The sequence below is a fragment of the Pecten maximus genome, chromosome 8, assembly GCF_902652985.1.
Source record: "Pecten maximus chromosome 8, xPecMax1.1, whole genome shotgun sequence".
In the NCBI taxonomy this organism is placed as follows: domain Eukaryota; kingdom Metazoa; phylum Mollusca; class Bivalvia; order Pectinida; family Pectinidae; genus Pecten; species Pecten maximus.
This window is the reverse complement of record NC_047022.1, coordinates 45,168,961-45,196,091: the sequence shown is the minus strand read 5'-3', so window position 1 is coordinate 45,196,091 and position 27,131 is coordinate 45,168,961. Positions and strand designations below refer to the sequence as shown.

General features: G+C 36.0%; 1 protein-coding gene across 2 annotated transcripts; it reads left to right on the top strand.

The window, feature by feature from the left end:
* Positions 1–4,040: 4,040 nt before the first annotated feature.
* On the top strand, positions 4,041–16,400 carry LOC117333656. Of its 2 annotated transcripts, XM_033893064.1 has the most exons (8): positions 4,041–4,179; positions 7,079–7,312; positions 7,801–7,852; positions 9,669–9,845; positions 10,077–10,190; positions 11,209–11,298; positions 12,575–12,667; positions 13,634–16,400. In XM_033893064.1, the coding sequence occupies exons 2-8, from the start codon at positions 7,085–7,087 to the stop codon at positions 16,372–16,374; spliced, it is 3,495 nt and encodes a 1,164-aa protein (XP_033748955.1). In that variant the 5' UTR covers positions 4,041–4,179; positions 7,079–7,084; the 3' UTR covers positions 16,375–16,400. The 2 variants fall into 2 exon arrangements, with proteins under 2 accessions (XP_033748955.1, XP_033748956.1); XM_033893065.1 differs by lacking the exons at positions 4,041–4,179; positions 7,079–7,312 and having other exon boundaries at positions 7,819–7,852; positions 9,669–9,733.
* Positions 16,401–27,131: the final 10,731 nt, after the last annotated feature.

Sequence of the window (27,131 nt, the reverse complement as noted above, 5' to 3'; positions counted from 1 at the left end):
TACAACTCATCTTCCGACATCTGAAGAAACATGTTTCTTTAGCTCATGAGGTAGAGATCATTACGCCGGAGACCCGGGCTCGATTCATGTAAGGCAATAATGTGTTTTCTTTGTTCTTTTACGATTAATAAAAAAAGTCGCAAAATATATGCATGTAGTAATGAAGCTTTCAAAATCCTTTTTATCTTAAAGGGACGTTTTACAATGAGTATCATATGGAAAGACCCAATTTCTAAACCATAGGAAAATGACTTGAACTATCAAGTTATCATTCAAAATTAACATCGTCGGAATAGTTTTTGTTTTAAAAGTGATACAAACTTTATTTTCAAGATGAAAGTATAATATTAAATGTTTGTATTATCTATTTTTTCCTTTATCATTGAGGAATTAAGATTGATATACAGTATGAATTATCTAAAAGAACAGAATCAAAGTAGTTGTGTTATAAAGAAAACATATGATTACAACACAACACTATGCATTATACAATAAGTCTAGAAAGAAAGTTAGTTAGTTCTCATCGACTATAGTCAGTGGTATATCAGCTTTAGAAAGTCACAGACTTAACGCCTACATTACTCCGCCTATTGTTAAATTTCGTCTCACCGACTATAGTCAGTGTTTGGTCAGCTTTAGTAAGGTACATGATAACCGCCTACGTAACTCCGCCCATTGCCAGCTTTCTGTTGACGTGTAGACTTTATGGTCTACTACATATTGTCTTATCGTCCAATCTTATATTTTAAATCATTATGTAAGTAAAAGTGATGTATTTTTACCATTCAGTAACAAAATTAATGCTATAGATACCCCTGTTTATAAGATAATGTAAAATGATCTTCAACGCTTTTCACCATTTATAGCTTTTGCAACTATGTGTCTATATACCTTTTGACAATATTACATTTAAATATGCTAATATAGATATTCAAGGTTACTTCTATAATTTCTGGTTCTGGTTAAAAATTGAATGGTGTAAATGGAATATGATGTAACTTATGTACTATTTGTATAGTGACTTAAAAAGGCTCGTGTGGCTATGGTGTATTGTATTAATTAGTATATAATGAATTAATTTTATCTGCCACAAGTTTTGAGCGTTTAAGCGTGAGGTACGTCATAGTATTGGCCAAATCACATGTAAGAATCGGTTTATAACATTTTTTTTTAAATATCAAAATAATATATTTACATAGAAAATGTTGTCAAGTGTAAATGATGCTGTAATATAACTGTGCGATAGTTGAGAACGGTTTAGATGTTCTTACTCATAAACTGTTGATCTTTATCTCATTTGGATTTAATAAGCCCACCATCATCAGATGGGGGGAGGGGGCAATGCTGTTGGTGTGCTATTCAAATTGCCCTGCGTCCGTGGTCCGCTTGTCGTTCACAGACAAAAGACTACACCCCACAAGTCAATCTGATTTGTATGTTCGTCAGTAAAGAGTCCTAGTTATCACAATTTCTTGAAAAGTACCGGAGGGTTTTTCATGTGTAGTTTTTCCTTGTCTCCCTAGTTTTGCCAATTAAATTGAGGTCTTTGATCATGAAACAAAATGGCCGACAGGAGGCCATCTTAGATTTCAGCATTTAAATTTGTTATCGCTATTTCTAGAAAAATACTGGAGGGATATTCCTCAAAATGTATAGGTTGTTATCAGATTATTGAGAGGAAAAGAGAAAAGGGACAAATAGAGAGATCGAATTGTTTGTATTCAACTTTTATTTTGTTTAGTAAAGTGGATAGCGCTTTAAGTAAACAATGATTCCACAAAATGTTTTCAATATTTTGTTGTTTATTCGTGGTGAAATAACCCCTCTGTGAGCTTTCTAGTAATTAACATGATTTTGATGATATGCCAACAACCACCCGCACCACCCCATTTTCAACTTGAATTACCCGCCAAAGACATTATTTTGTTGATATAAACCCCTCAGTGGTCTATCCTGGCAATGATATACTATTTGATCCCCCCACCTCCACTCCCCATTCCCTTTCCATTAACGATCACGGCAATGGCATATTTTTCTGAGATGGCCCTTCGGTTACACCTTTGTTAAGATATGTGTATTGTACACACAGGTATTGAACACACGTGAATTGAACGCACGGAATGACATTTGCTGTGGCTTTATCAATGCTTTAACAGTTGATTCATACAAGTGTATTTGTATATTTTGATTACATTAACAAGGATTGGTCCTAAGCTATTTTCAAGTTAGCGTCATTAGTTTTGCCTTATACAATAAACACAAGTAGCCACGTTATAACTACGTCAATATTTGTGACATTTGTAACATTTGTAATTACGCTATTTTTGTGTTTGAAATAAATTTTCCGTCAAGAAGTGAATTGTGATGTTGTGTTGCTTCATTGTGCAAACAAGAGTTGTGTATATTTTTTAGTAAATGCAGACAATTATAAGGCTCGTGTTTACTATTATACAATTACTTACTGTTTTAAAATGTTAAAACAGAAGCGCTGGCCCCAGACCAATAAATGATACGCCCGTCCGAACGTTTAACCTAAAGATCACAAAGACACATGACACGTCCGTCCGAACGTTTAACCTAAAGATCACACGCACACATGACACGCCCGTCCGAACGGTTAACCTAAAGATCACACAGAAACATGACACGCCCGTCCGAACGTTCAACCTAAAGATCACACAGACACATGACACGCCCGTCCGAACGTTTAACCTAAAGATCACACAGACACATGATACGCCCGTCCGATAGTTTAACCTAAAGATCACACAGACACATTATACGCCCGTCCGAACGTTTAACCTAAAGATCACACAGACACATGATACGCCCGTCCGAACGTTTAACCTAAAGATCACACAGACACGTGACACGCCCGTCCGAACGTTTAACCTAAAGATCACACAGACACATGATACGCCCGTCCGATAGTTTAACCTAAAGATCACACAGACACATGATACGCCTGTCCGAACGTTTAACCTAAAGATCACACAGACCACTTCTGTGCTTCTCTAATTTATACATTACGGCAAAAAATAAAGTAACTATCAGCTACCTCGAGATTCAGCCAAAACGTTAAGTTCCAAACACGTCAAAATGTGGTCAAACCAATAATTTTCACAAACTGAAAACCTTGCATCCTGGTTCAACAAGAATAATCACACAAAGACTGACTGTAAACATGTCTAAACTCTAAACATTTCTAAACTGTAAACATTTCTAAACTGTAAACATTTCTAATTATTTTCACAAATTGAAGACATTAGATCCTGGTTCTAAAAGAATAATCACACAAAAACTGACTGTAAGCAATGTCTAAACTGTCAACAAGGGTTAAGGTTGAACACTAAACTGTCAATGGGAATTGGAGATAAAACAATTAAACAAAGCCATCAGTTTATAATAATAATATTCAGTAAATTGCTTTAAACATTATCCTACCATAGAAGCAATACATTCATGCACATATAGGAAATGGAAGCAGTGAACGGAAGCCATATTAGCAACAAAAAGAATAATAAACTAGTGCTCAATTGAAGTCGTTAACACATAGACTAGGATTTAATATTCCATGAGATATGTTATTATTTTTGAGGAAATGTAATAGAAAATATAATTAGCATTTACACCATTATTTCTTTTAATACTATTTAAAAAATAATAATTTGTATGTTTCTGAATTCGTTTTGTATCTATCAAATTATCATCTCTCATTATATGTACATAGTGACTTATCTGAATCCGAAAGCGAAAGTAGAATAGTTTTAGGAAATACCAGGGCTACTTTCGTTCATCGCGGTACAAGCAGCTAGACCGATTGGATCAGAGTTGATCGTTTATAAAATAATGACGAACCTAGTGATTGTATTATGGTTTTTGATGAACATTGACAGAGGATTTTAAGGTACGTATTAATATCTGTAATTCTATCAAGATTTAAGCCTAAAATAAAACAATTAAAACACAACGAACCGTTTTGGCCGCATAAAAGAACAGGCCTAAGGTAACGCCATTACGACCTTGACACATGACTAGGTGCATAACTTGATTTGTTTGTTCAGGAAGTTACATCCTCGATACAGCAAAAGCCACACGAACGCAGACCAAACACAATGTGTATGCTGCTGACGCATTACCCAAGAGGAGGAGAGTGAGGAGCTGTAGGCTGAAAACTTGGTTTGTGACTTAAATATTTGTTGGGTTGGTATAAATGGATAGCTATAGTGATAGCTAACGACAATGTATAAAAGAAACAGATAAATATCGTAACATCATCGAAATCCTTACAATACCATTCAATGGCCGATTTTTCAGATTTGACATATCCTCAAGGTACCCTAGGTAGAAAGTAACAGCCATTTTGTTTGGTTTCCTTCCTCATTTGATGTACAATCATCGACCTACTAACACGACACATTTTTGTTATGAACTCTATAATACACCTTGTATTATTTTTTCGGGGGTCGGTTTGAGATTTTATATGCAACAGAACAAAACATTAGTCATTCGCTTTACTTATCGCAATAAACATAGATTGATATGATAAATGAAAAGAACTATTCGGTATTAAACAATATTTACACAGACACAAATTGGAGACCCAATATCCTTGCACTAAGACGAACATTGATAATTGAATAAGTTGTAGCTTAGAATATATGCATTGAAGCATGGCATATGTTTTCAATTTTGAAGTTTGCAATCATGCAATGAAAGTTATTAACCTCGCGAGGTTGCCTGTGGAGCTGATTGATTTAGAACTGTTTGAAGTCCATATTGAACGATTTCCTAATTTAAACAACTTGTAGTCTAATAACATGAAAGGCTTAAGCTAAACAGCTCATGTACTTATTCTCTGTACAGGTTTTCATAGGCAAAAATGACATATTTCTTAAGATATCAGGAAAGATGTTGATAAATATATGTAGCACATGTATATTTATACTTGTGTATCTGGCCATGGGTTTGCTTAATTTCTAGCCATTACATTTGCATTTGTTAATTTTATGCCTGGGTCTTTTTTTCCAGAAAAGTGTTTGCTATTGATCATTTATTGATAGACTGGGTGAGAGAATGAGTGGAAGGTGTTTGTGTTATTGTTATGTGATCATGAGAGAGTATGAGATGTGTAACATTTGTCAGTTGTGTGGCGAGTGAGATCCCCACCCCCCACCCCCCTCCCCCCACCCCACCCTATGTGGGGAGATTGCTTATATTTTGAAGGCTGACCCCAAGGCCCCAACCTTAGCAGCACTCCTATCTATTTTTATATCGTTTAATTTTCTTTCAATTTTGTTAACTGAAATAAGTAAAATAAGTTTTGATCACCAGTTATGGACATACGGTGTCTCAAACCAACCATCCTTGACATAGAATAGGATCAAAGTGATAAGTTGTATATTGAAAGAAAATGTCTCTGAATTAGAATGTGTTATTGTGTATCACTATATTTTTTTCTTTTAAATAAGAGATGTCATTGCTCTTAAGATAGTTTGGACTTAGCTTAGATCATAAAAGCTCTTTTCTCCATTATATTTACGATAGCGATGTTACAAATGGTCAATTTCGATTTGGATGTTAACTTGGGAAATTAATTGTGAAAAAATCTATCGTTTAATTTTCTTCAAATTTTGTCTTAGTCAACCATTATATGAATCATTAAACATATTTTATATATTATATTGATCGGATCGTTAAAAAGGTTCATCATTTGAACAACAAAAATATACATTTACGAAAACAACCCCCTTTGGGCCTCATTTAAATTAAATGCGAAACTCAGGCTTCTAGCTCTACTTGCACTGAGAAGATAAACGAACCGACGCGCTTCAATGAAGTGTGGCATTGTTTCATAATTGTCGTGTTGATTATACACTAGGCCTTCCGTCATAATGCCCCCTTGGGATATATATTGGATACCTATACAAATCACCTACGTAGGTCCTGAGACAATAAGGCTTCACACAATCCCGTCACAGTTGTTGTTTCACGGTTGACCTCGTGTCATAATCGCTCAGGTAAGGCCGGTTTTCAGAAGTAATTTTTAGTATATTTTAACAGGAACCGGACACAAAATCAGTCCGGTGTTCGGAATTCAGAGGGATCGGTATTTGGAAGTTTTTTAATACTATAATAAAGAAGGACCAATTCCGTACAATGTCAATTCGTTCGGTATTCAGAGGTGTTCGGTTTCTAGAAGGTTCGGTTTTCGGAAGTTGCACTGTATGTATATATATTATCTGCTTGCTGAATTACCACAATAATGTCGTCTTTATAAGAAATCGGAGTGAAGGTTAAAATAATATCTCTTGGATTAAGCAATCAAATAGTTTGAGTATTTTCTAGTCCTTTCTTAGTTACAAGTTACAGAAGGAATATCACAAATATATGACAAACCTAACACGTGCGTGCTTGCGTGATTTTTTTACAATCCAATAACCCAGTTGAATAAATTGACAAATCTTGCTATATTTTAGTATGTCTTCGTAGACAGATTCCCTTATACATCATCAAACAAAAGGTACATATTATACCTAAGAGAAGACTAAAAACGTGATATTGTCTTATTTTCTTCATCTTATAGAAGGCCTAAAAGTCATTTTTCCGAAGATCGATTTTGGTAGACTCTCTGTTATAATGTAGAGAACCCTACATTTCAAAAACCACGAAATAACTTGTGTTGCAGGTATGTCGCGTTTTGGGATACATTCTGAGTAAAGTGAATAGACTATGTCTCTCACACATATCTACCTTAAAAACAGAACCATTAATATTTCTATTTCTAGTTGTTTCAAGGAGGTTGGGCCCAAAACGGTAATATTATCAATTGTTTTTTTTTAAACATCAGTGAAACAAAAGGTTTCATCACAATGCCCGAAGATGTTCCCTATATTGAGGCTGAGAGCGTTCCATTCTACTTTGTAATAATGTGGTAACAACCTGATGATATGATAACATTTTTTTAGATTATAGAAATAATTCCAATGGTACAGGTATCCAGGAACAACAGAAATGTTCAACTATCAAAACACATTTTATCAAGTTATAGTAAATGACCAATACATTTGTGTCTAAGGCGGCCATGGGCGTGGATTTGGCGGTGTACCGTGCACGGGTTGGTCAGTTTGTACCTCGGACAGTGAAGGATGCCCAGTCAAACATCGAATACCTCTGTAAAGCGATCGCCAGTGTCCGGGGTGACCTCACACACGACAAACTGGACATCAAAGGGGCTGTTACATTCATTGATCTCCTCCTGCGTATACAAGGAATAGAGCCGAACCCAGGACCGGGAAAGCCAGATCAACAGGTAGGTTTATTCAAGTAACACATCGAAAACTTCTTATAAAGATTCAGATATGTTTAATCAAGTGGCACGTATTGATACATTACATTGTACATAAAATACATATAGTTTCATTAAAATTTTAAAATAACCAACACGCAGCCATATATGGCTAATGAGACACTATTAGATAGTACTTTTCATTTTTATTGCGATATACAACTGCTAATTCAAGAACTTACAAAAAGCAGTAATGTGGAATTTTACTCAATGAGAAAGATATATACAAACACAATTAATGATAATCATAGCATGTCCATCTTTATAAAACTATAATTCTATTTTTATTACATAGTAAAACAAATTTCATTTTAACAATAACATGTTTTTGTTTTGTTTTTTGTTTTGTATTTATATAAGATAATCAGACATTTTGTCATAGTAACCGTCCCTTGTGTAAACATACTGTGATAAAAAGTTTATTCTGATATGGACCAGTCCTTTCGTTACAGGCTAACACAGCTGAACCTACTGAAGAAAATACTGACGTCAATGTTAGACTTGGTAAGAACAACTAACGCTAATGTGTATGATATATCTATGGTGTTTTACCGTAATTCCTTCCGTGTCTGTCTGTTCGTCCATAATCACGCAGATGTACTTGTGGAGGAGATTAACTCATTTTCATTATCAAACCTCTCTGTGCACTGCGATGCACCTTACAAGTCATGTGACAGTAGAATGCAACCTACAAGTCAAACATATCCGTATGTCCATTCCTAGGTCCATCCCTTCCACCTACCGCACTGAACATTCAATGTATCAGCATAGAATTTTAATCACCTTATATAAAGGGACGGCCTGAGGTAGCTTCCCTATATAGAGGGGTGACCTGAGCTAGCTACCCTATATAGAGGGGTGACCTGAGCTAGCTACCCTATATAGAGGGGTGACCTGAGCTAGCTAACCTATAATGAGGGGTGACCTGAGCTAGCTACCCTATAATGAGGGGTGACCTGAGGTAGCTACCCTATATAGAGGGGTGACCTGAGCTAGCTACCCTATATAGAGGGGTGACCTGAGCTAGCTACCCTATATAGAGGGGTGACCTGAGCTAGCTACCCTATATAGAGGGGTGACCTGAGCTAGCTACCCTATATAGAGGGGGGACCTGGTGTAGCTACCCTATATAGAGGGGTGACCTGAGGTAGCTACCCTATATAGAGGGGTGACTTGAGGTAGCTACCCTATATAGAGGGGTCACCTGAGGTAGCTATCCTATATAGAGGGGTGACCTAAAGTAGCTACCCTACATAGAGGAATGACCTGAGGTAGCTTTCCTATATAGAGGGGTGACCTGGTGTAGCTACCCTATATAGAGGGATGGCCTGAGGTAGCTACCTTATATAGAGGAGTGATCTGAGGTAGTTACCCTATATAGAGGGGTGACCTGAGGTAGCTACCCAATATAGAGGGTAACATTAGGTAGCTACTCTATATAGAGAGGTGACCTGTTGTAGCTACCTTAAATCGAGGGTTGACATGAGGTAACTACCCTATATAGAGGGGTGACCTCAGGTAGCTATCCTATAAAGAGGGGTGACCTTAGGTAGCTACCCTATAATGAGGGGTGACCTGAGGTAGCTACCCTATATAGAGAGGTGACCTGAGGTAGCTACCCTACATAGAGAGGTGACCTGGTGTAGCTAACCTATATAGAGGGGTGACTTGAGGTAGCTACCCTATATAGAGGTGTAACATGAGATAACTACCCTATATAGAGGAGTGACCTGGTGTAGGTAACCTATATAGAGGAGTGACCCTATATATAGGGTGGTGCTGGTGTAGCTACCCTTCCCTATGTAGAGGGGTGAACTCTGATTGCTATTACGTTAGTGGAGAGATCAAAGGACGCTGTCAGTCATTATACATAGTCAAAATCTGACAGGAGTATCATGATATTGCTTTTTACTGCCGTCCCTCCGTCTGGCGTAAGTTCTTTTTTTTTCTTTTCTTTTTAATGCTTTTTAAAGATAGTACTTAACACTATATATCATTCGATGGGCGTATATTGTTCTACCCTGCGGTACTCCTGTTTTTCTAAAGTAGTCCAACCCTTCGCCTTTCAACTTTTGACCTCGTCTTATCGACTTTGAATAGGATAACGAACAAGTCTATGTTATATTTTTACTGGTAGTGTTATGCCATTTAATCAGGAACCCATGTGAGAACAAAATCCTAGTGTTATTTTGGGAAGTTTTAAAACAAGCACCATAAAGTGCCTGGTAAAGTTGAGCCCGATTAGCAGTATGGATAGGAAGTTGTCACGTGTATTGAACTCATAGAAATGAAATTCTATTGATAAAGTATTACCTTGCAGGCAACAGCAATGTTAACCCAGCCAGTGCCGACAGGATCAGTCAGGTTTTGGAATCTCTTCTGCCTGTAAGTAATCCTAATCACCCAGGAAGTAGTACTACAAGCGAGAGCGCAGGCGCAATAGCAATACCTGGACCTTCATCTGGAACAGTTTCCAACCCAAATACTGTTAATCAATGTAAGATGTCGAAATATTTTCTTTGAAAAATGTTCTAAAATTCCTTAAATAAAATCATAATCGATTTTGATGGTGGACAAATTCGTCGTGGATTAGATATCTAACTTAACTTGTTTATATTTACTTGTATCTTACCACCCTGCAAGTGATTTCAGTTCAGTTGTGTATTCATATTATAATGTAATATGCAGTGGTTCAGGCTCTATATTATGTATCGAACATATATTCCAGTGGTCGTCAATTATATTGACAAAAGAAAATATAAAGAAGAGACCAATGTTGGGACTATGAAAGTAAAACAAGCTGACAATGTATGCACGGGAAATCTGACTATCATCAATGAAGGTTTGTAGAATATTTAACAACCTGGAGGTATAATACGATTAGTCCGAATTTTCTGACGATCTTACTACGTAGATACGTCAGAACTTCTTACATACAGAAAATGAGCAATTTTTCCGACTTACCCTCAGGTCGGCGTTTGAACAACATTTACTCCATTTCCCATCAATCTGACACATGAAAGGTATACATCAATTAAAAAGTAAGATAAAATTTTATTAGCTTACATACATATATTACTCACTGGTCATTGTTCACTAAATATATCCGTCCGCATACTTTGCCATCTCGTTTTCAGAGAACTTCAAAGCTACCACCATAGCTAATCACGTGACCCAAATCTCGTCACAAGGGACTTTTGCCCGATCTGTTTACATTGGAATCTCGCGAGATCTTGTGTCCTGACAATGGCGGCCATTTTCAAAACTATGCTGAAAACAGGTTTGAAAAGAATGTTGACGGATATATATAGTGAACGATGACCAGTGAGTAAAATATGTATGTAAGCTAATAAAATAATATCTTACCTTTTAATCGATGTATACATTTTATGTGCCAGGTTGAAGGGAATAAGGGGAAATATTGTTCAAACGCCGACCTGAGGGTGGGTCGGAAAAATTGCTCGTTTTCTGTATGGGTCGAGTTCTGATGTTAAATCGCCACAAGGCAGCTTGAATGGCGATATTAACATCAGAACCCTTCGGATTATAATACGATATGATACAAACTTGTAAAATCTATCTAATTCACAATTGTTAACAATATCTATCAAATGACATTATTATAACAATGTTAATTATAATTTGCACGAAGATATTTTCTACCACAAACAATTTATTGTTTAAGGAACCTGTTGACTGGTATTCTATATTCCATTCTAAAAGTTCACCTTTATAACTCCAGTATTTCTGTTAAACCTTTGATACAAAGTTGATAAGGTATTAAAACTTTCGACTTTCACAACCAATCCGGATACAGTAATAAAAGATAAAATAAATCGTTTTCGGTATGTGACCGACAGGTAACAAGGACGATTGCGATGTTCCCAAACCGAAGAAGAGAAAGAAGACACAGACAACAAAGAAAAAGAACAAAAGAAGGTTATCCCAAGGTAATACATATTGCGTTTACACTTTGATAATAAAGTTTGTTCGGTAGTGACTATATAATATACGGTAAAGAACTGATTCAAACTGTGTGGACAATGAAAAATGACAAGTTTTCAAGCAATCCGACCCTTTATCAATACTTGAATTAATTAACGTCCTATTAACAGCCAGGGTCATTTAAGAAGGTGCCACGTTTTGGAGGTGGAGGAAATCCGGGGATACCAGGAGAAAAACTACTGGCCTAGGTCTCTATCAGGCAACTGCCCCACGTAGGTTTCCAACTCCCAACCCAGAGGTGGAGGGCTAGTGATAAAGTGTCGGGACACCTTAAGCACTCGGCCACCGCGGCCTGAAACACACATGGAAGACAAATACAATCACAAAATATAGAATTAATAGATTAAGATACAGTAAGAGGAATATATATAGTAGTTGAAAAAAACAACACTCCCAAATGTCTTGCATTGCACATATAATATTCATTATACAAAGTACTTTTATGCTAACTTTGACCGTATGAAACCGGACCTCGTGTATGTGCAGTGTTAAAAAATTTAACACAACGGCAAGATATTTAGCATGCAAATATATGAATTTAATATATTTTATCTATAGTCAATAGTTTAACTATACTAAATATTTTTTGATATAATGTTTAGTGAAGTGCTGGAGTTATAGTCGTTGTGGGCTGTACTCACCTGTGCAGGGCCCAGGTAAGGTTTGCCACGTGCACGGGTATAGGGTCATGCGGGGTCAAAGTGACTCTCTCAACCAATCATTGCGCTCACCTCTCATACGTCACAATAACAACTACATACACAGGTACAGAGGACATTATTTGACAACGGGACTTGTAAAAACATTACACACGATACACAGTGCAAGTATCTATACACATTACATGTGTTAGTCAAACTTTAATAATAGTTTAACCAACGTGACGTTTCGACATCGACAACATGTTTTCGAATATAATGTCAACGTTTATCAATTGAGATAATATTCAGTACCTCGTCGGTTTCAAATTTGCAAGTTGATTCCTAGGTTCGGGATTCATCGACGTTCTATTTTAAGAAATTCCCTTAACTTCAAATGTTGCACAGGAAAGAATTACAGTTGAAGAATCCTCCTTAAATTCCGTAATGCTTTCATATGGATATAATTTTGATGAAGTGATTTCCTAGTTGGAAATATGACAGCTCCGAGAAAGCAGTAAATGTTCATGTTAGCACGAATTAAGGATACTGCGATGACTAAAAAGATTTTTTTATGTTGTAGTACTTGCCAATGACGACAGTGAAATTCTGAAAACAAAGAAGAAAAAGGAGGAAGAAGTTGTAACCAAAAGTCCCAAAAGACTTTTGCTTGAAGGTAAACTTACCCAAATATATCACTGTCATCACCAAGTTTATGATACGGCATTTCACTGTTCGTGTAGCTGTTATTACTGTCCATTCCCTTATTGTACGACAAGTATACAAAACAGTTGAAATCGTCTTCGTCAACCACTTTGATGTGGTTTTTAGTCAATCTCTAGATTGTTTGAGTTATATTAGGGTTGATACGCTGAGCTTCGTCGAGTGCCCAATGAATTTTTCCGATAATTTTCTCAGGCATGCGGACACAAGGTTCATTTGACATTTGTCTCTCTATTTTGTATGTGATGTACCAAAGGACTGCTCGAAAGGTAAACATTGATGTCAAAACGCATAGTTTCTCCAGTGGATGTACTCTCATATTCCGGTGACTCAGGATTTTCAGATTCCTTGCTATATTACTGTGGCATATATAGACATTCAACATCTTCGTATATGTTGATCATTTCTCGTCTAGAAACTTCTTTGTTATTGTCCCTGTACTTTTCCCTGTTAACACGTTTACTTTATTGATGTGTAGCATTTGTCGATTGTGCAGATATGATAGCCTCGGATCTATTGAGAGAAGTACACTGCCGGTTTTATATGGTCTAAAAGTGTGGACTATTAGGGCTTAGCATGTGACGTGGTCAGCAAAGTTAACATTCTCACTCTCGCTCAATGATCTCTTGGTCAAGACACCCTATACAAATTGGACATCATTTGAAGTTATGCGTTTAACAGTTTAACACAGCGAAAGCGTTCCTGATTTTGGTTGCATCGCAACTGAAGGAGGTTGTTGTCAGGAGTTTGTTTACAACATGATGTACACGTTTTTAATGTTGATGATTATTCTATCAATGAAACATGTTGGTAAAACGCAAACATTTTTGGAGACAGTAGGTAGCTATTAGTATTAATTTACAGATACTGTACGTAAGCGACTTCCTTATATAATGGCGAACAAATCTTCTGCTTTCAGGTAATATGGAAGTAATGTTAAAACGTCACATCGAAGAAACTGACAACTTACTTGTCACCAGGACCAAAGCTGAGGAAGAAGTAGTCAAGCGTCTCAAGGACTATAACATGGTGATCATATCCGGGGTCACTGGAGAGGGGAAGACAACTCTGGGTAGGGAAATATGTAGCAAGCTGAGAGACGGTACCCTTGACAATGATATCAAACAAAAGACACCTGTTCTCATAACAGTGCCCCAGGACTGGAGTGATGTTGTGAATGACAAAGATGATATCGTTGTGTTTGTAGATGACATCTTTGGGAAAACAAACTATCAGACAGGACTTTTGAATGGGTGGAAACCATTCTTCGATAGAATTTTACAAAGTTTACGCGAGGGAAAAGTTTGTTTGGTAGTGACTTCTCGCACACATATACTTAAAGATGCCAGACGAGAGTCAGGTGTACTGCTAGAGATGGTAAGTGACCACATTCTGTCCGAAAAGAAAACGGTAGATTTGACTGATGACCAGAGATTGACCATGGAAGAACGTGCAAAAATGTTCAATAACTATTCAAATCAAAGACAACTTGGTAACAACAAGTCGTCTAACCCATTGCTTTCATTTTTGGCGACTTCTGGTTTTCCATCAAATATTTCTATAGGTTTTCCTCAAATTTGTAAGCTCTTTTTCAATAATGATACTTTTTTGGCGAAAGGGGGGCAGTTTTTCAGAAATCCTGACCGCATGCTTACAGAGGAGATACAGAAAATGAGACTCACCGAACCACACAAATACTTTGCACTAGTATATTGCTTCTTAAACGACCAAACTATAGATACTAAAATGCTGAACCGTTTAAAAATGCCACCAGAAGATTATGACTCTTTGAAGGTCTATGCAGAAGTATGTGGCGTTCCTCACACCGACAACGTACTAACCATACTGAAAGACAGTCTTGATGCCTTGGATCGTACATATCTAACGAAACGAAACACAGTGTTCACCTTTGGTCATCAATCAATAGCAGATAGTGTTAGCCTGGTGTTTGGAAAGGAAAATCCAGAAATGATTTTAGAAAAATGTAGCAACCGCGTGATACTTGAACTGCTGGACGTCACGGAAGATGGTCAAAACGACATATGCACCATGCATGTGCCTGCTGAGTGCTTTGAACAACTCGTAAAGCGAATGTACAAAATGATCATGGAAGGGGACATTTTCGATAGAATTACATTGGAATCTTTTCCACGGTTCCGTAATCAAAAGCTTGCGGATTGTCTCTTCGAGTATATCACCACACAGAGCGATAAAAGGGGTTTCTTAAAAGCTCATTATGGGAGTATATATTCTGCCACAAACAGTCTACTTGAATCTTGTGCAAACAATGTGTCCTTCTTAAGGGCATTTTTCAAGTTCCAAAACGACGATTTTATTGTCGAAGAGTATGGTATTCTAACCCACACAAGAGCATTACAGAGAGCTCTACAACAAGCCCTGGAACATGTACGTTTGGAATCCATGTCAATTCTTCTTAATAAAGGGGCGTTCCTCACTGAAAAATGTCTTCAGTTAGCAATCGGTTCAAACGATGAAAAACTGGTCAAGTTTGTGTTGTCAAAGAATTTTTGGACAGAATCTGAAGTAAAGAAATACATCAGCGACAAAACCCCGGATCACATTCGTGACACCCTGAAGAGGAGTAGAACAAATTGCGAGGTACAGTTGATAAGGGATCAGTGTATCAAACAGAAAACGTACATCAACACGAAAGCTACTGAACTCTCCAGCATGGATATTGAAGATATGACGAGAGCTGCCGAACAAATGGACTTTGACATACTTCATACGATTTTTCAGTCCCCTGAATTAAAAAAACATTGTCATTATATGATGAAAATAATTCTGGAATCTAAACACAAAATGTTAACGGACGCCATTGCAATTAAAATGATTCTTGGAAATATTGACGAGATAGTTGTCCAACATGCGTTACATAGTTGTGACTTGGATATGTTCCGTTTCTTTCTTTTTTCATCCAATACAGATACAGCTCAGTTGAACTCCATGCTCTCTGAAGTCATTCATCTGAACAAAACGGACCATATCGAAGTTCTCGCTAAGGCGGGTGGTCAATCGTCTATTGATGATTTTGTTAGGAAGGCAGGAACAAATCTCACTGGAGTGGAGATTGTTGTTGAAGCAATAATGCAGACGAGAAGTTGGACATCTCTACAGCTTGCTGATGCTCTTGACGCAGCCGTATGCTCCGGTACACATGCCACTATGAAGGTCCTTTTCGAAGGTGGAGCACGGTTTAGGCAAAATGCGCTATTGAATGTTTCCAAAAGGCAGGATTTTCAACCGGAAGAAAGATCAGTCGAAATAGAAAGCAAAGAAGCATTGCAGTGGTTGAATACACTATTTGGAGATATTAAAACAGATACAATAAGGTTTTCTGTACCTGTCCCAGTTGAATATGTTTTTTTGAAACATGAATCGTCAAAAAAAGAAATGTCTGATGCTATCAATGCTGCATTAGAATCGGGGTCAATCGAAACCTTCATTTTTCTGAAGCTTAAAGGTGGTAAATTTCGAAAGGATGCTTTGTTGGCCGCGGTTAGAAGGATGCATAACACAAAACACGCTTTAACGTTTGTGCGAAGGTCTGAGAACTGGTCGGTTGACCAGTTGAGCGAGGCATTACACCAGGCCTTGATCCTTTGTAGACCTGATGTCATCGAGTACTTGAACAAATGAAGGAGCAGTTTTCAATGATTCAAGTCTAAAAAATGTTCTTCTGTGGCATGTTGAACATCATGCTCAGATCAAACTTACAAACTATATTCTTGAAGCTCGTACTTGGTCGACAGAGTTGCTTATTGAAACCATTCATTTTGCATGTGAAACAAATGGCCCTGCAGTTCTTTCAGTTCTTGAAGTTGTAGAAAGAAAATCCGAACTTCTTACAAGGGATGTTCTTTTGAAGTTACAAGATATTGGGCAGTTGAAGGAAACGATTATTCAGATCTTAAAACATGAACACAGGCATGACGATCTAGCTTTAGTTTTGAATAAAGAAATTCGACAAGGCTGCGAAGATGTTGTTGAACATTTGATCTGCGAGCTAAAAATTCCCTGCGACGACGATAGTTTATCAAATGCCATGGACAACACTCGGAACTACCAAAGATACGATAGGCTGAAAATGGTCCGCCTTGTACGGGAATCCAGACACTGGTCTGATGAGTTGCTGATGAAGGCACTTGACAAAGCTTTGAGACTCGGGTATACTGAGGTGGTATTCTACCTACATGGTCAAGGGGCAATGTTCAGTGACCAAAGTCTGGAATACGCAATCACTGATAAAACTGAAGGATATGATATTTACGCTCTAGTGACGTACTTAATGAAAAGACGTCAATACGATACACAACAGATGAACTATGCACTGCGAAAGTCATTAGAAATCGGATGTTTTCAACTCCTGACAATGTTTTGTGATCAAGGGGCCGAGTTTGCAGAAAAAAGCCTACGAAGAGTAATTCACAAAAACTGGAAACTGTCAGATAGACTTCCTGCCGTGCAGTTTGTATTGAGCAAAAGAGAGTGGGATGCGGATGAGAAGGATGAGGCCTTGTTGAGTGCTGTAAAATTAGGAGATATAAGAGTAATTAGATACATTCTCAGGGTGTGGAGGGGTGGTATCACGACGATGTTTGTTGGAACTACTGGAGAAGAAATGTAAACCGTCACATCGCCTGTCTATCATCAGAGTCCTGATCACTAGTCCCGGGTCGCTGTCACAGGATTTACTTATAGGTGTTAGGGAAAAGGCCAAACAACTGTCAGAGTCTAAACTCGTGGATTATATCCAGCAGTTTATCGTGTAGGAATAAAACAATGTTTAGATAAAAAGAAGATATTACTATGAAGGTTGTTTTAAAAAATCAAACAAAAAAAACGAAAAAAACAGTGAACGTTATTATGATAGCAGGACAATAGGATTTGGAAGACAAGAAAATACACAATACTAGTTTGGACAATAAGTATGATAACATGAAGACAAAAAATATTATTACGACAGAGAGATTATACAAATAATAACACGTGAACTTTTACTTCAGACAATAAATATAATACTCGTGTAAGATCCTTGATATGTAACCATTCCTATAACTGTTATTAGCTGTTATTGTATTGTTGTACACTGACAATATCTTACAGAATTACTACCATTTTAATAAATTCGCCGAAGTTACTATGGTAACGATTTATTGATTTTTGTTCAAGCGTTTCTATTGGCTGAAATGTTTGTTTTAACTACGGAACATAAAAGTGTCAACGCCTGACACGTTTGATTTTCATTTACTGTTTCGTTATTATATAAATATAACCTATGTTGTGTTTGAATTAGAATTACTGTTTCATGATTATGTAAGTATAGCATGTTGTTTTTTAATTAGAATTACTGTTTCGTTATTATGTAAATATAGCATCTGTTGTTTTTTAATTAGATTTACTGTTTCGTTATTATGTAAATGTAGCATCTGTTGTTTTTAATTAGATTTACTGTTTCGTTATTATGTAAATATAGCCTCTGTGTTTTTTAGTTAGTGTAACGGTTTCGTTATTATGTAAATATTGCCTGTGTTTGTTTTTTTTTATTAGAATTATTGTTTCGTTATTTTGTCAATATATCCTCTGTGGTTTTAAGCTAGAAGTACGGTTTCGTTATTTTGTCAATATATCCTCTGTTGTTTTAAGATAAAATTACGATTTCGTTATTATGTAAATATAGCCTCTGCGGTTTTTAGTTAGAATAACGGTTCGTTATTATGTAAATATTGCCTCTGTGGTTTTTAGTTAGAACCACGGTTTCGTTATTATGTCAATATAGCCTCTGTTGTTTTTAGTTAGAATCACGGTTTCGTTATTTTGTCAATATAGCCTCTGTAGTTTTTAGTTAGAATTTGCGCTTTCGTTAATATGCCGATACTATCTGTTGTTTTTAATTACTTGTAAATCTAGTATCACTATTTGTCCAAAGGAAATAGATAGTTATATAAACTTAAAACAAGTGTTGGCAGATGGATATAATATTCATATGAAGCCCTCGGCTCGTGCATAGTAATACATGTGAACACTATTTCGAGTTCTTACAAATTATGCTGTAAATGTGCTGTAAGAGTTTAAGACAGGTTTCAAGATTTCATTGTTTTCCTCTTTGGATAATGTTAAGATACGAACAGTAAATGTTGGATTTAGGAACAGATGATGTCGGTTCCAAACATTGATGTTTTGTGTTGACACGCTTTCCTATTCCGTTGTGATGAGTAACACGTCCGTACAGTTATAAGTATAATGTGTTGTTTTTTATGTTTAAAGCAAATGTATTTTCACCCTGTTTATAAGTTAATCATGAAAAAAAGACTGAATTGTGTTTTAATATAAGGCATTATGATATGCGTTTCCGCTGTCTTAAATAAAGTCCGTGTTTTGTTGTGTACTAGATGAAATATATAATTATGCGTAATATTAATATAGCATGCTAGTAACAGAAAAATAAATTATCATATGGAGATTAAATGATAATCCTCTGGGAAAAAAATTTTTCTTTTGACACATTGTTGATCCTTGTGTAATTGAGAGTCACATGTGTATTTTATAATGAACTTATTGTTTATTAGCTCACCAGATCCGAATGACCAAAGTGAGTTTATGCCATACCGTGGCACCGTCGTCAGCCGTTGTTCGTCAGCAAATTAAACGTATGTCTAACCACTGATTGGAATCTAACTTACATTTTTATATAGTTGGAATTCTAATACTGTACATATGATGTGGCATTTGTGACATGATTTTGTCTAAATTTGGTCTAAGCATCCTTGGGTGAATGGAAACCAGTTTTGTTTAAACAGCGGGTCTGGCTCCCTGTGGAAGGGCTGGGTAGTGTAATGGAATATTGGAGGTTAACGTTAACCGGAGGTGGTATAATGGAATATTGGATGTTAACGTTAACCGGAGGTGGCATAATGGAAAATTGGATGTTAACGTTAACCGGAGGTGGTATAATGGAATATTGGATGTTAACGTTAACCGGAGGTGGTATAATGGAATATTGGATGTTAACGTTAACCGGAGGTGGTATAATGGAATATTGGATGTTAACGTTAACCGGAGGTGGTATAATGGAATATTGGATGTTAACGTTAACCGGAGGTGGTATAATGGAATATTGGATGTTAACGTTAACCGGAGGTGGTATAATGGAATATTGGATGTTAACGTTAACCGGAGGTGGTATAATGGAATATTGGATGTTAACGTTAACCGGAGGTGGTATAATGGAATATTGGATGTTAACGTTAACCGGAGGTGGTATAATGGAATATTGGATGTTAACGTTAACCGGAGGTGGTATAATGGAATATTGGATGTTAACGTTAACCGGAGGTGGCATAATGGAAAATTGGATGTTAACGTTAACCGGAGGTGGTATAATGGAATATTGGATGTTAACGTTAACCGGAGGTGGTATAATGGAATATTGGATGTTAACGTTAACCGGAGGTGGTATAATGGAATATTGGATGTTAACGTTAACCGGAGGTGGTATAATGGAATATTGGATGTTAACGTTAACCGGAGGTGGTATAATGGAATATTGGATGTTAACGTTAACCGGAGGTGGTATAATGGAATACTGGATGTTAACGTTAACCGGAGGTGGTATAATGGAATATTGGATGTTAACGTTAACCGGAGGTGGTATAATGGAATATTGGATGTTAACGTTAACCGGAGGTGGTATAATGGAATATTGGATGTTAACGTTAACCGGAGGTGGTATAATGGAATATTGGATGTTAACGTTAACCGGAGGTGGTATAATGGAATACTGGATGTTAACGTTAACCGGAGGTGGTATAATGGAATACTGGATGTTAACGTTAACCGGAGGTGGTATAATGGAATATTGGATGTTAACGTTAACCGGAGGTGGTATAATGGAATATTGGATGTTAACGTTAACCGGAGGTGGTATAATGGAATATTGGATGTTAACGTTAACCGGAGGCCCAACAAAGGAAATGTGAATTGGTTACCGTTAATGTGAAGTTTTTTTTCAACTTGGTTTGCTATTTTGTATTTTTTTTTTTAATATATCATATTTCATATGCTGATATCCATGTAGTTTTTTTTAAAGTTTGATAAGAAAGTTGGGAATGTATTTTTAGCAGCTTGCCTGTAATACATTATTACATTACTGATATTTGTGTATACGCGATTCCGAAGTTTATAATTCTTAATTAAGTCATCACAAATCTCTTGTTGATTTTGTTTGAGAATAGGTTTTACGACAAACATATTTAGTTTTATCTTTAACTACAAAAAAGAAATGATTCTTAAAGATAAATTGTAGAATTGAATTATTCAGCATTCATAACTAGAACAATTATCATTATATTATCCATGATTTCTTAGTTTGAGTAAATGATGAAAAATTAACTTAATTGGTTCCGTCTCTATTACAAATTTAAAGAAAAACGATCTGAATTAGGTTCTGTCCCGTTCAGATGATAAATAACATTCAGTATTTCTCCATACCTTCATTAGTTAAGGACAAAGAAAAATCCGATTAAAACATATGCATGTGAAGTGTGAATGTGAAATCGAATGGTTCGGTAGTTATATGTAAGTTATATAAAAACAGACTGGACATGTCAAGTTTAATGGGTTTTAATTTAATGGTTAGTCACACAAACGACTGTTAACATTACTTAATCATGTTAAGAATTTATTATCGCAGTTATACAACAAAAATATACTGCATGCTGATACATATACAAACATCAATTAAAAATAGATTTCAGGATAAATCACTTGTCATGTATTGGTCTGTTATCGAGAACTGATTTCGTAGTAATTATCTTGATACTTAACAGAAACTTTTGATTGGAAAATAACACAAAAGCTTTATTCAATATATATAAATTTCAGAATATGTTGGTAGTAGTGAACATTGATATCGACCACACGACTTAATTCAAACATTCCTTGTAATTTTAATTAAGTGCGTTAATAAGTATTTACCATCCGATGTGTATGTCATTATGGACCTAGTATCAAACACTGTATTATTAAAATACTTTAAAAATTGAGACGTGTTTGTTTTATTTCAGTACATTCCAGTATTATTGTTTTACGGAATGATGTCCAGGTGTACACATCAGGTGAACATCGGCAGTCCATGAGGGCAAGGTTTTAAACTTTTAACAACCAAGTATAGGATCACATCAGAACAATAACGTTTAATATGAGTTAACCTTGGATGTTTGATAGAGACACATTTTACCCTGAGACAAGCCCAGAGAGGGATGGATCACAAGCATTGGTGTCATTTTTTTTCGGCATAGCCGTATAATTTTCTTTTGGCCCCGGATATGACGCGGCAGGTGGCGTTACTGGTCAAGATGAAGTGGACTCAAACTGATATAATTTTGTTATCTGTGCTGAAACGCATTTATTGATTAGTTCGTTAATTTATTTCACCAGCAGTTTTACATTATAACCACCAGCATTAAAACTATGCCGTTTATCTTTTTTAAAGATATTTCTTGTTCAGTTTCATTTGGGTATGGAAAACAATTGACATCGACGCTACGCGGATTCATACAGTTTGCAAACAAAATTTGTTTCATACCCGGATGAAACTAAAAAAAAAATGACATCAATGCTTAAATGAAAAAAAAATCTCAACCAATCAGAAAGCCGCATTCTGCGTACAAACACTGGACAATTAATTATTAAAGATTGATTACAACATATTTAATGCACCAAACCGAAGTGTATACAGTGTGGGTGTATACAGTGTGGGTGTACAAACCTTTATAACAATGTTTTAACATGAGTTTATTAGTACATTCAACCTTTATCCTAAAAAAGTCTGGTAAGACCTTCCATCGCACCATGTTAAATACTCATTAGGTATTATAGCACTATTAACAGTATACATTTACTATGTTTTCATTTTAATACCGTTAACATATATATCTACATGTATATAGATCTTAATCAGCTACGTGTTTATTGTTCCATTGTAATTGTACACTTTTTAAAAGTTGTTATCGGAATCTGTAGACAAGTTTTTTTTCATAATTTGGCTTAATATTACATGACATGAGATGGACAGGAAATGATTTTATTGTGATTTTGGTGATGGCGGGTGGGTAGAATTAATCATTTATACGAGGGGGAGGGGTAAAGATGGATATTTACTGTGATTTGGTGATGGTGGTAGGTAGAATTAATCATTTATACGAGGGGGAGGGGGAGGCGTAAAGATGGATATTTACTGTGATTTGGTGATGGTGGGTGGGTAGAATTAATCATTTATACGAGGGGGAGGGGGAGGGGTAAAGATGGCTATTTACTGTGATTTGGTGATGGTGGTAGGTAGAATTAATCATTTATACGAGGGGGAGGGGGAGGCGTAAAGATGGATATTTACTGTGATTGGTGATGGTGGGTGGATAGAATTAATCATTTATACGAGGGGGAGGGGGAGGGGTAAAGATGGATATTTACTGTGATTTGGTGATGGTGGGTGGATAGAATTAATCATTTATACGAGGGGGAGGGGTAAAGATGGATATTTACTGTGACTTGGTGATGGTGGGTGGATAGAATTAATCATTTATACGAGGGGGAGGGGGAGGGGTAAAGATGGATATTTACTGTGATTTGGTGATGGTGGTAGGTAGAATTAATCATTTATACGAGGGGGAGGGGGAGGGGTAAAGATGGATATTTACTGTGATGGGTGCAAAGTGGGAGGGGCAAGATATTGTAAGAGTGAAGAGTGTAAGGCCACCTTACTAGCTCAGACTAGCGGGAATTTGCCTTTAACATAATGGTTAGATGTTTACCTTGACAACGAAAGGTTGCTAGTTCCAAGCTCTGTACGGGCAGGGTATTATTATTACTCCTTCCTATTACAGATTTGGTGCCGTTGACCACTCCAAGTGAAAGCTATAGGAGATTGAGACGCTTCATTGGAGCTAAAGAACCTGAGTTGTGGCTGTCTTGGGAGGCGAAGACTTTGTGAAGGAGGGAGTAGTGTAAAATAAAAGTAGAGAGTACATGTATAAGGTCACATTACAAGCTCTAGCTCAGACTAGGGGGAATTTCCCTTAAGCCTAAGAATGTTTGCCTTGAGAGCGAAAGGTCGCTAGAACGAAGCCTGGCACGGCACTGGCACTTTCATTACTCCATCCTGTTACAATACGATCATTTACGTAAAATATAAAATTTATTTACTTTACAACAATTGCTAAAAGTCAACTTATATTAATCATTCTTGTTGGAAACCGTTCCCTGTCCTCCTATTTACTGTAATCTTGTGGGGTGTAAAGGGGACGGGGTTCAGGTTGATTATTTACTGTATGTATATCACAGATGCTACAAAGGGGTTAGACCTATAAGGAACAGGGTAACAATCACTATCAGACATCATAGTAAAGAAACCAGAAATTTATATCATTACAAATCTTACATCATATGCAGGATACAAAGGACAGAAATATATATTACACATATATATGACTATAAATCTCACATCTATTCATTTGTAGGATACACAGAAAAAAAATATATCAAATTGGTTTTAAATCATGATTAAAACTCTCACAAGACATCATATAAAATTATAATTTTGACAAATATACAATTCTTACTCTTTACACATGTAACAAATAATTAACTTGTAGCTGTAAAATATAGATACATTGTAGAATGATAAATACAGGTGCTTGCACATCTTTCTCGAGCACATAAATCCATATATAAAAAGATTTACTTCCTCTAGCATAGAAATCCATACATAAAAAGAGATACTTTCTAAGATAAATTATGACAAGAGGAATTTCAGAGATCAGACAAGGTATATATTACAGACATAAAACAACGAACATATATTACCGGTAAATTTCCTGTCATGAAACAGAGTTGAGGACGACATGATAAAATCTTCTTGATAAGCTATAATATGTAGAAAGACAAGGTTACATGTATCTAAAACAGACACTTTAAATAACAAACAAAATTTATATCAATATTTAAGTAATTACAGGGACTTAAAATAGCTCACAGTCCAAGTAACCTATCATATGTATTACAACGTATACATATAGACTGTGGTCCATATAACACATCATATGTATTACAACGTATACATATAGACTGTGGTCCATATAACACATCATATGTATTACAATGTATGCATATAGACTGTGGACTCACCGTCCATATAACACATCATATGTATTACAACGTATACATATAGACTGTGGTCCATATAACACATCATATGTATTACAACGTATACATATAGACTGTGGTCCATATAACACATCATATGTATTACAATGTATTCCTATAGACTGTGGTCCATACAACACATCACATGTATTACAATGTATACATATAGACTGTGGTCCGTACAACACATCATATGTATTACAATGTATACATATAGACTGTGGTCCGTACAACACATCATATGTATTACAATGTATACATATAGACTGTGGTCCATACAACACATCACATGTATTACAATGTATACATATAGACTGTGGTCCGTACAACACATCATATGTATTACAATGTATGCATATAGACTGTGGACTCACCGTCCATATAACACATCATATGTATTACAACGTATACATATAGACTGTGGTCCATATAACACATCATATGTATTACAATGTATTCCTATAGACTGGTCCATACAACACATCACATGTATTACAATGTATACATATAGACTGTGGTCCGTACAACACATCATATGTATTACAATGTATACATATAGACTGTGGTCCATACAACACATCATATGTATTACAATGTATACATATAGACTGTGGTCCGTACAACACATCATATGTATTACAATGTATACATATAGACTGTGGTCCGTACAACACATCATATGTATTACAATGTATACATATAGACTGTGGTCCATACAACACATCATATGTATTACAATGTATGCATATAGACTGTGGTCCGTACAACACATCATATGTATTACAATGTATACATATAGACTGTGGTCCGTACAACACATCATATGTATTACAATGTATGCATATAGACTGTGGACTCACCGTCCATATAACACATCATATGTATTACAATGTATACATATAGACTGTGGTCCGTACAACACATCATATGTATTACAATGTATACATATAGACTGTGGTCCGTACAACACATCATATGTATTACAATGTATACATATAGACTGTGGTCCGTACAACACATCATATGTATTACAATGTATACATATAGACTGTGGTCCATACAACACATCACATGTATTACAATGTATACATATAGACTGTGGTCCCGTACAACACATCATATGTATTACAATGTATGCATATAGACTGTGGACTCACCGTCCATATAACACATCATATGTATTACAATGTATACATATAGACTGTGGTCCGTACAACACATCATATGTATTACAATGTATACATATAGACTGTGGTCCGTACAACACATCATATGTATTACAACGTATACATATAGACTGTGGTCCATACAACACATCATATGTATTACAATGTATATTTATAGACTGTGGACTGGGAATCTATGCCAAGTCTCTGTGCATAAGACTTTGACAAGTTTTAGTAAAAAGTGACTTTGGTCATTTACAAGAACTCATTTCAACACAAGCAAATGATAAAAAATCCAAGGTATATTTTATATGATGATGCTAATGTTTCTCCCACCAAAAAAAGGGGAGGAAATACATAAATGATGCTTTTACCACGAGAAAAAATCATTGCACGTCATACAACATTTAAATTGTAATTACAACACATTAACAATTATAATAACATAAGAGCAAATAAGTAAAACTACATACCTCACAAGAATTTACAATTTCAATATGCCCCAGATATCACAAAGTGTGGTGGAGAACTTCACTTTACCACACTATTCTACTACTTTTTAGTAAACCTGACCAGTGGTAAAATACCATTCCTTAAGTATTCTAAACCACAGGAATTGCTTGTGTCAATTTCTCTAAACCAGAATTCTGCTGTCGAGCCTTTATACAATTCCATATTAATTGGAAAATTGAATGAAATGATTGGTCCCTGAATTATTTGGGCAGTTTTTACTCTATAATATTAAGACGATAATGAATTAACTACACAACATGTATGCATAAAATAATATATATTAACAACACTATATCATTTAGAATATGCTGGAATAATAAATAGCTACTATTATTATGTCAAAATAATATATGAGCAAGGATTGACTTAACATTTGAGCATGATTTTGCATAATTCTCATCTGTAGTCGTCCGTCTGACCAGTATCTACATAATTCTCTTCTGTAGTCATCCGTCTGACCAGTATCTACATAAGTCTCTTCTGTAGTCGTCTGTCTGACCAGTATCTACACAATTC

Coding starts and splice junctions, on each gene's coding strand:
- LOC117333656 (XM_033893064.1), top strand. CDS start 7,085: ATGGGCGTGGATTTGGCGGTGTACCGTGCACGGGTTGGTCAGTTTGTA. Junction 10,191..11,208: donor TCTGACTATCATCAATGAAG/GTTTGTAGAATA, acceptor TGTGACCGACAG/GTAACAAGGACGATTGCGAT. Junction 12,668..13,633: donor CAAAAGACTTTTGCTTGAAG/GTAAACTTACCC, acceptor TTCTGCTTTCAG/GTAATATGGAAGTAATGTTA.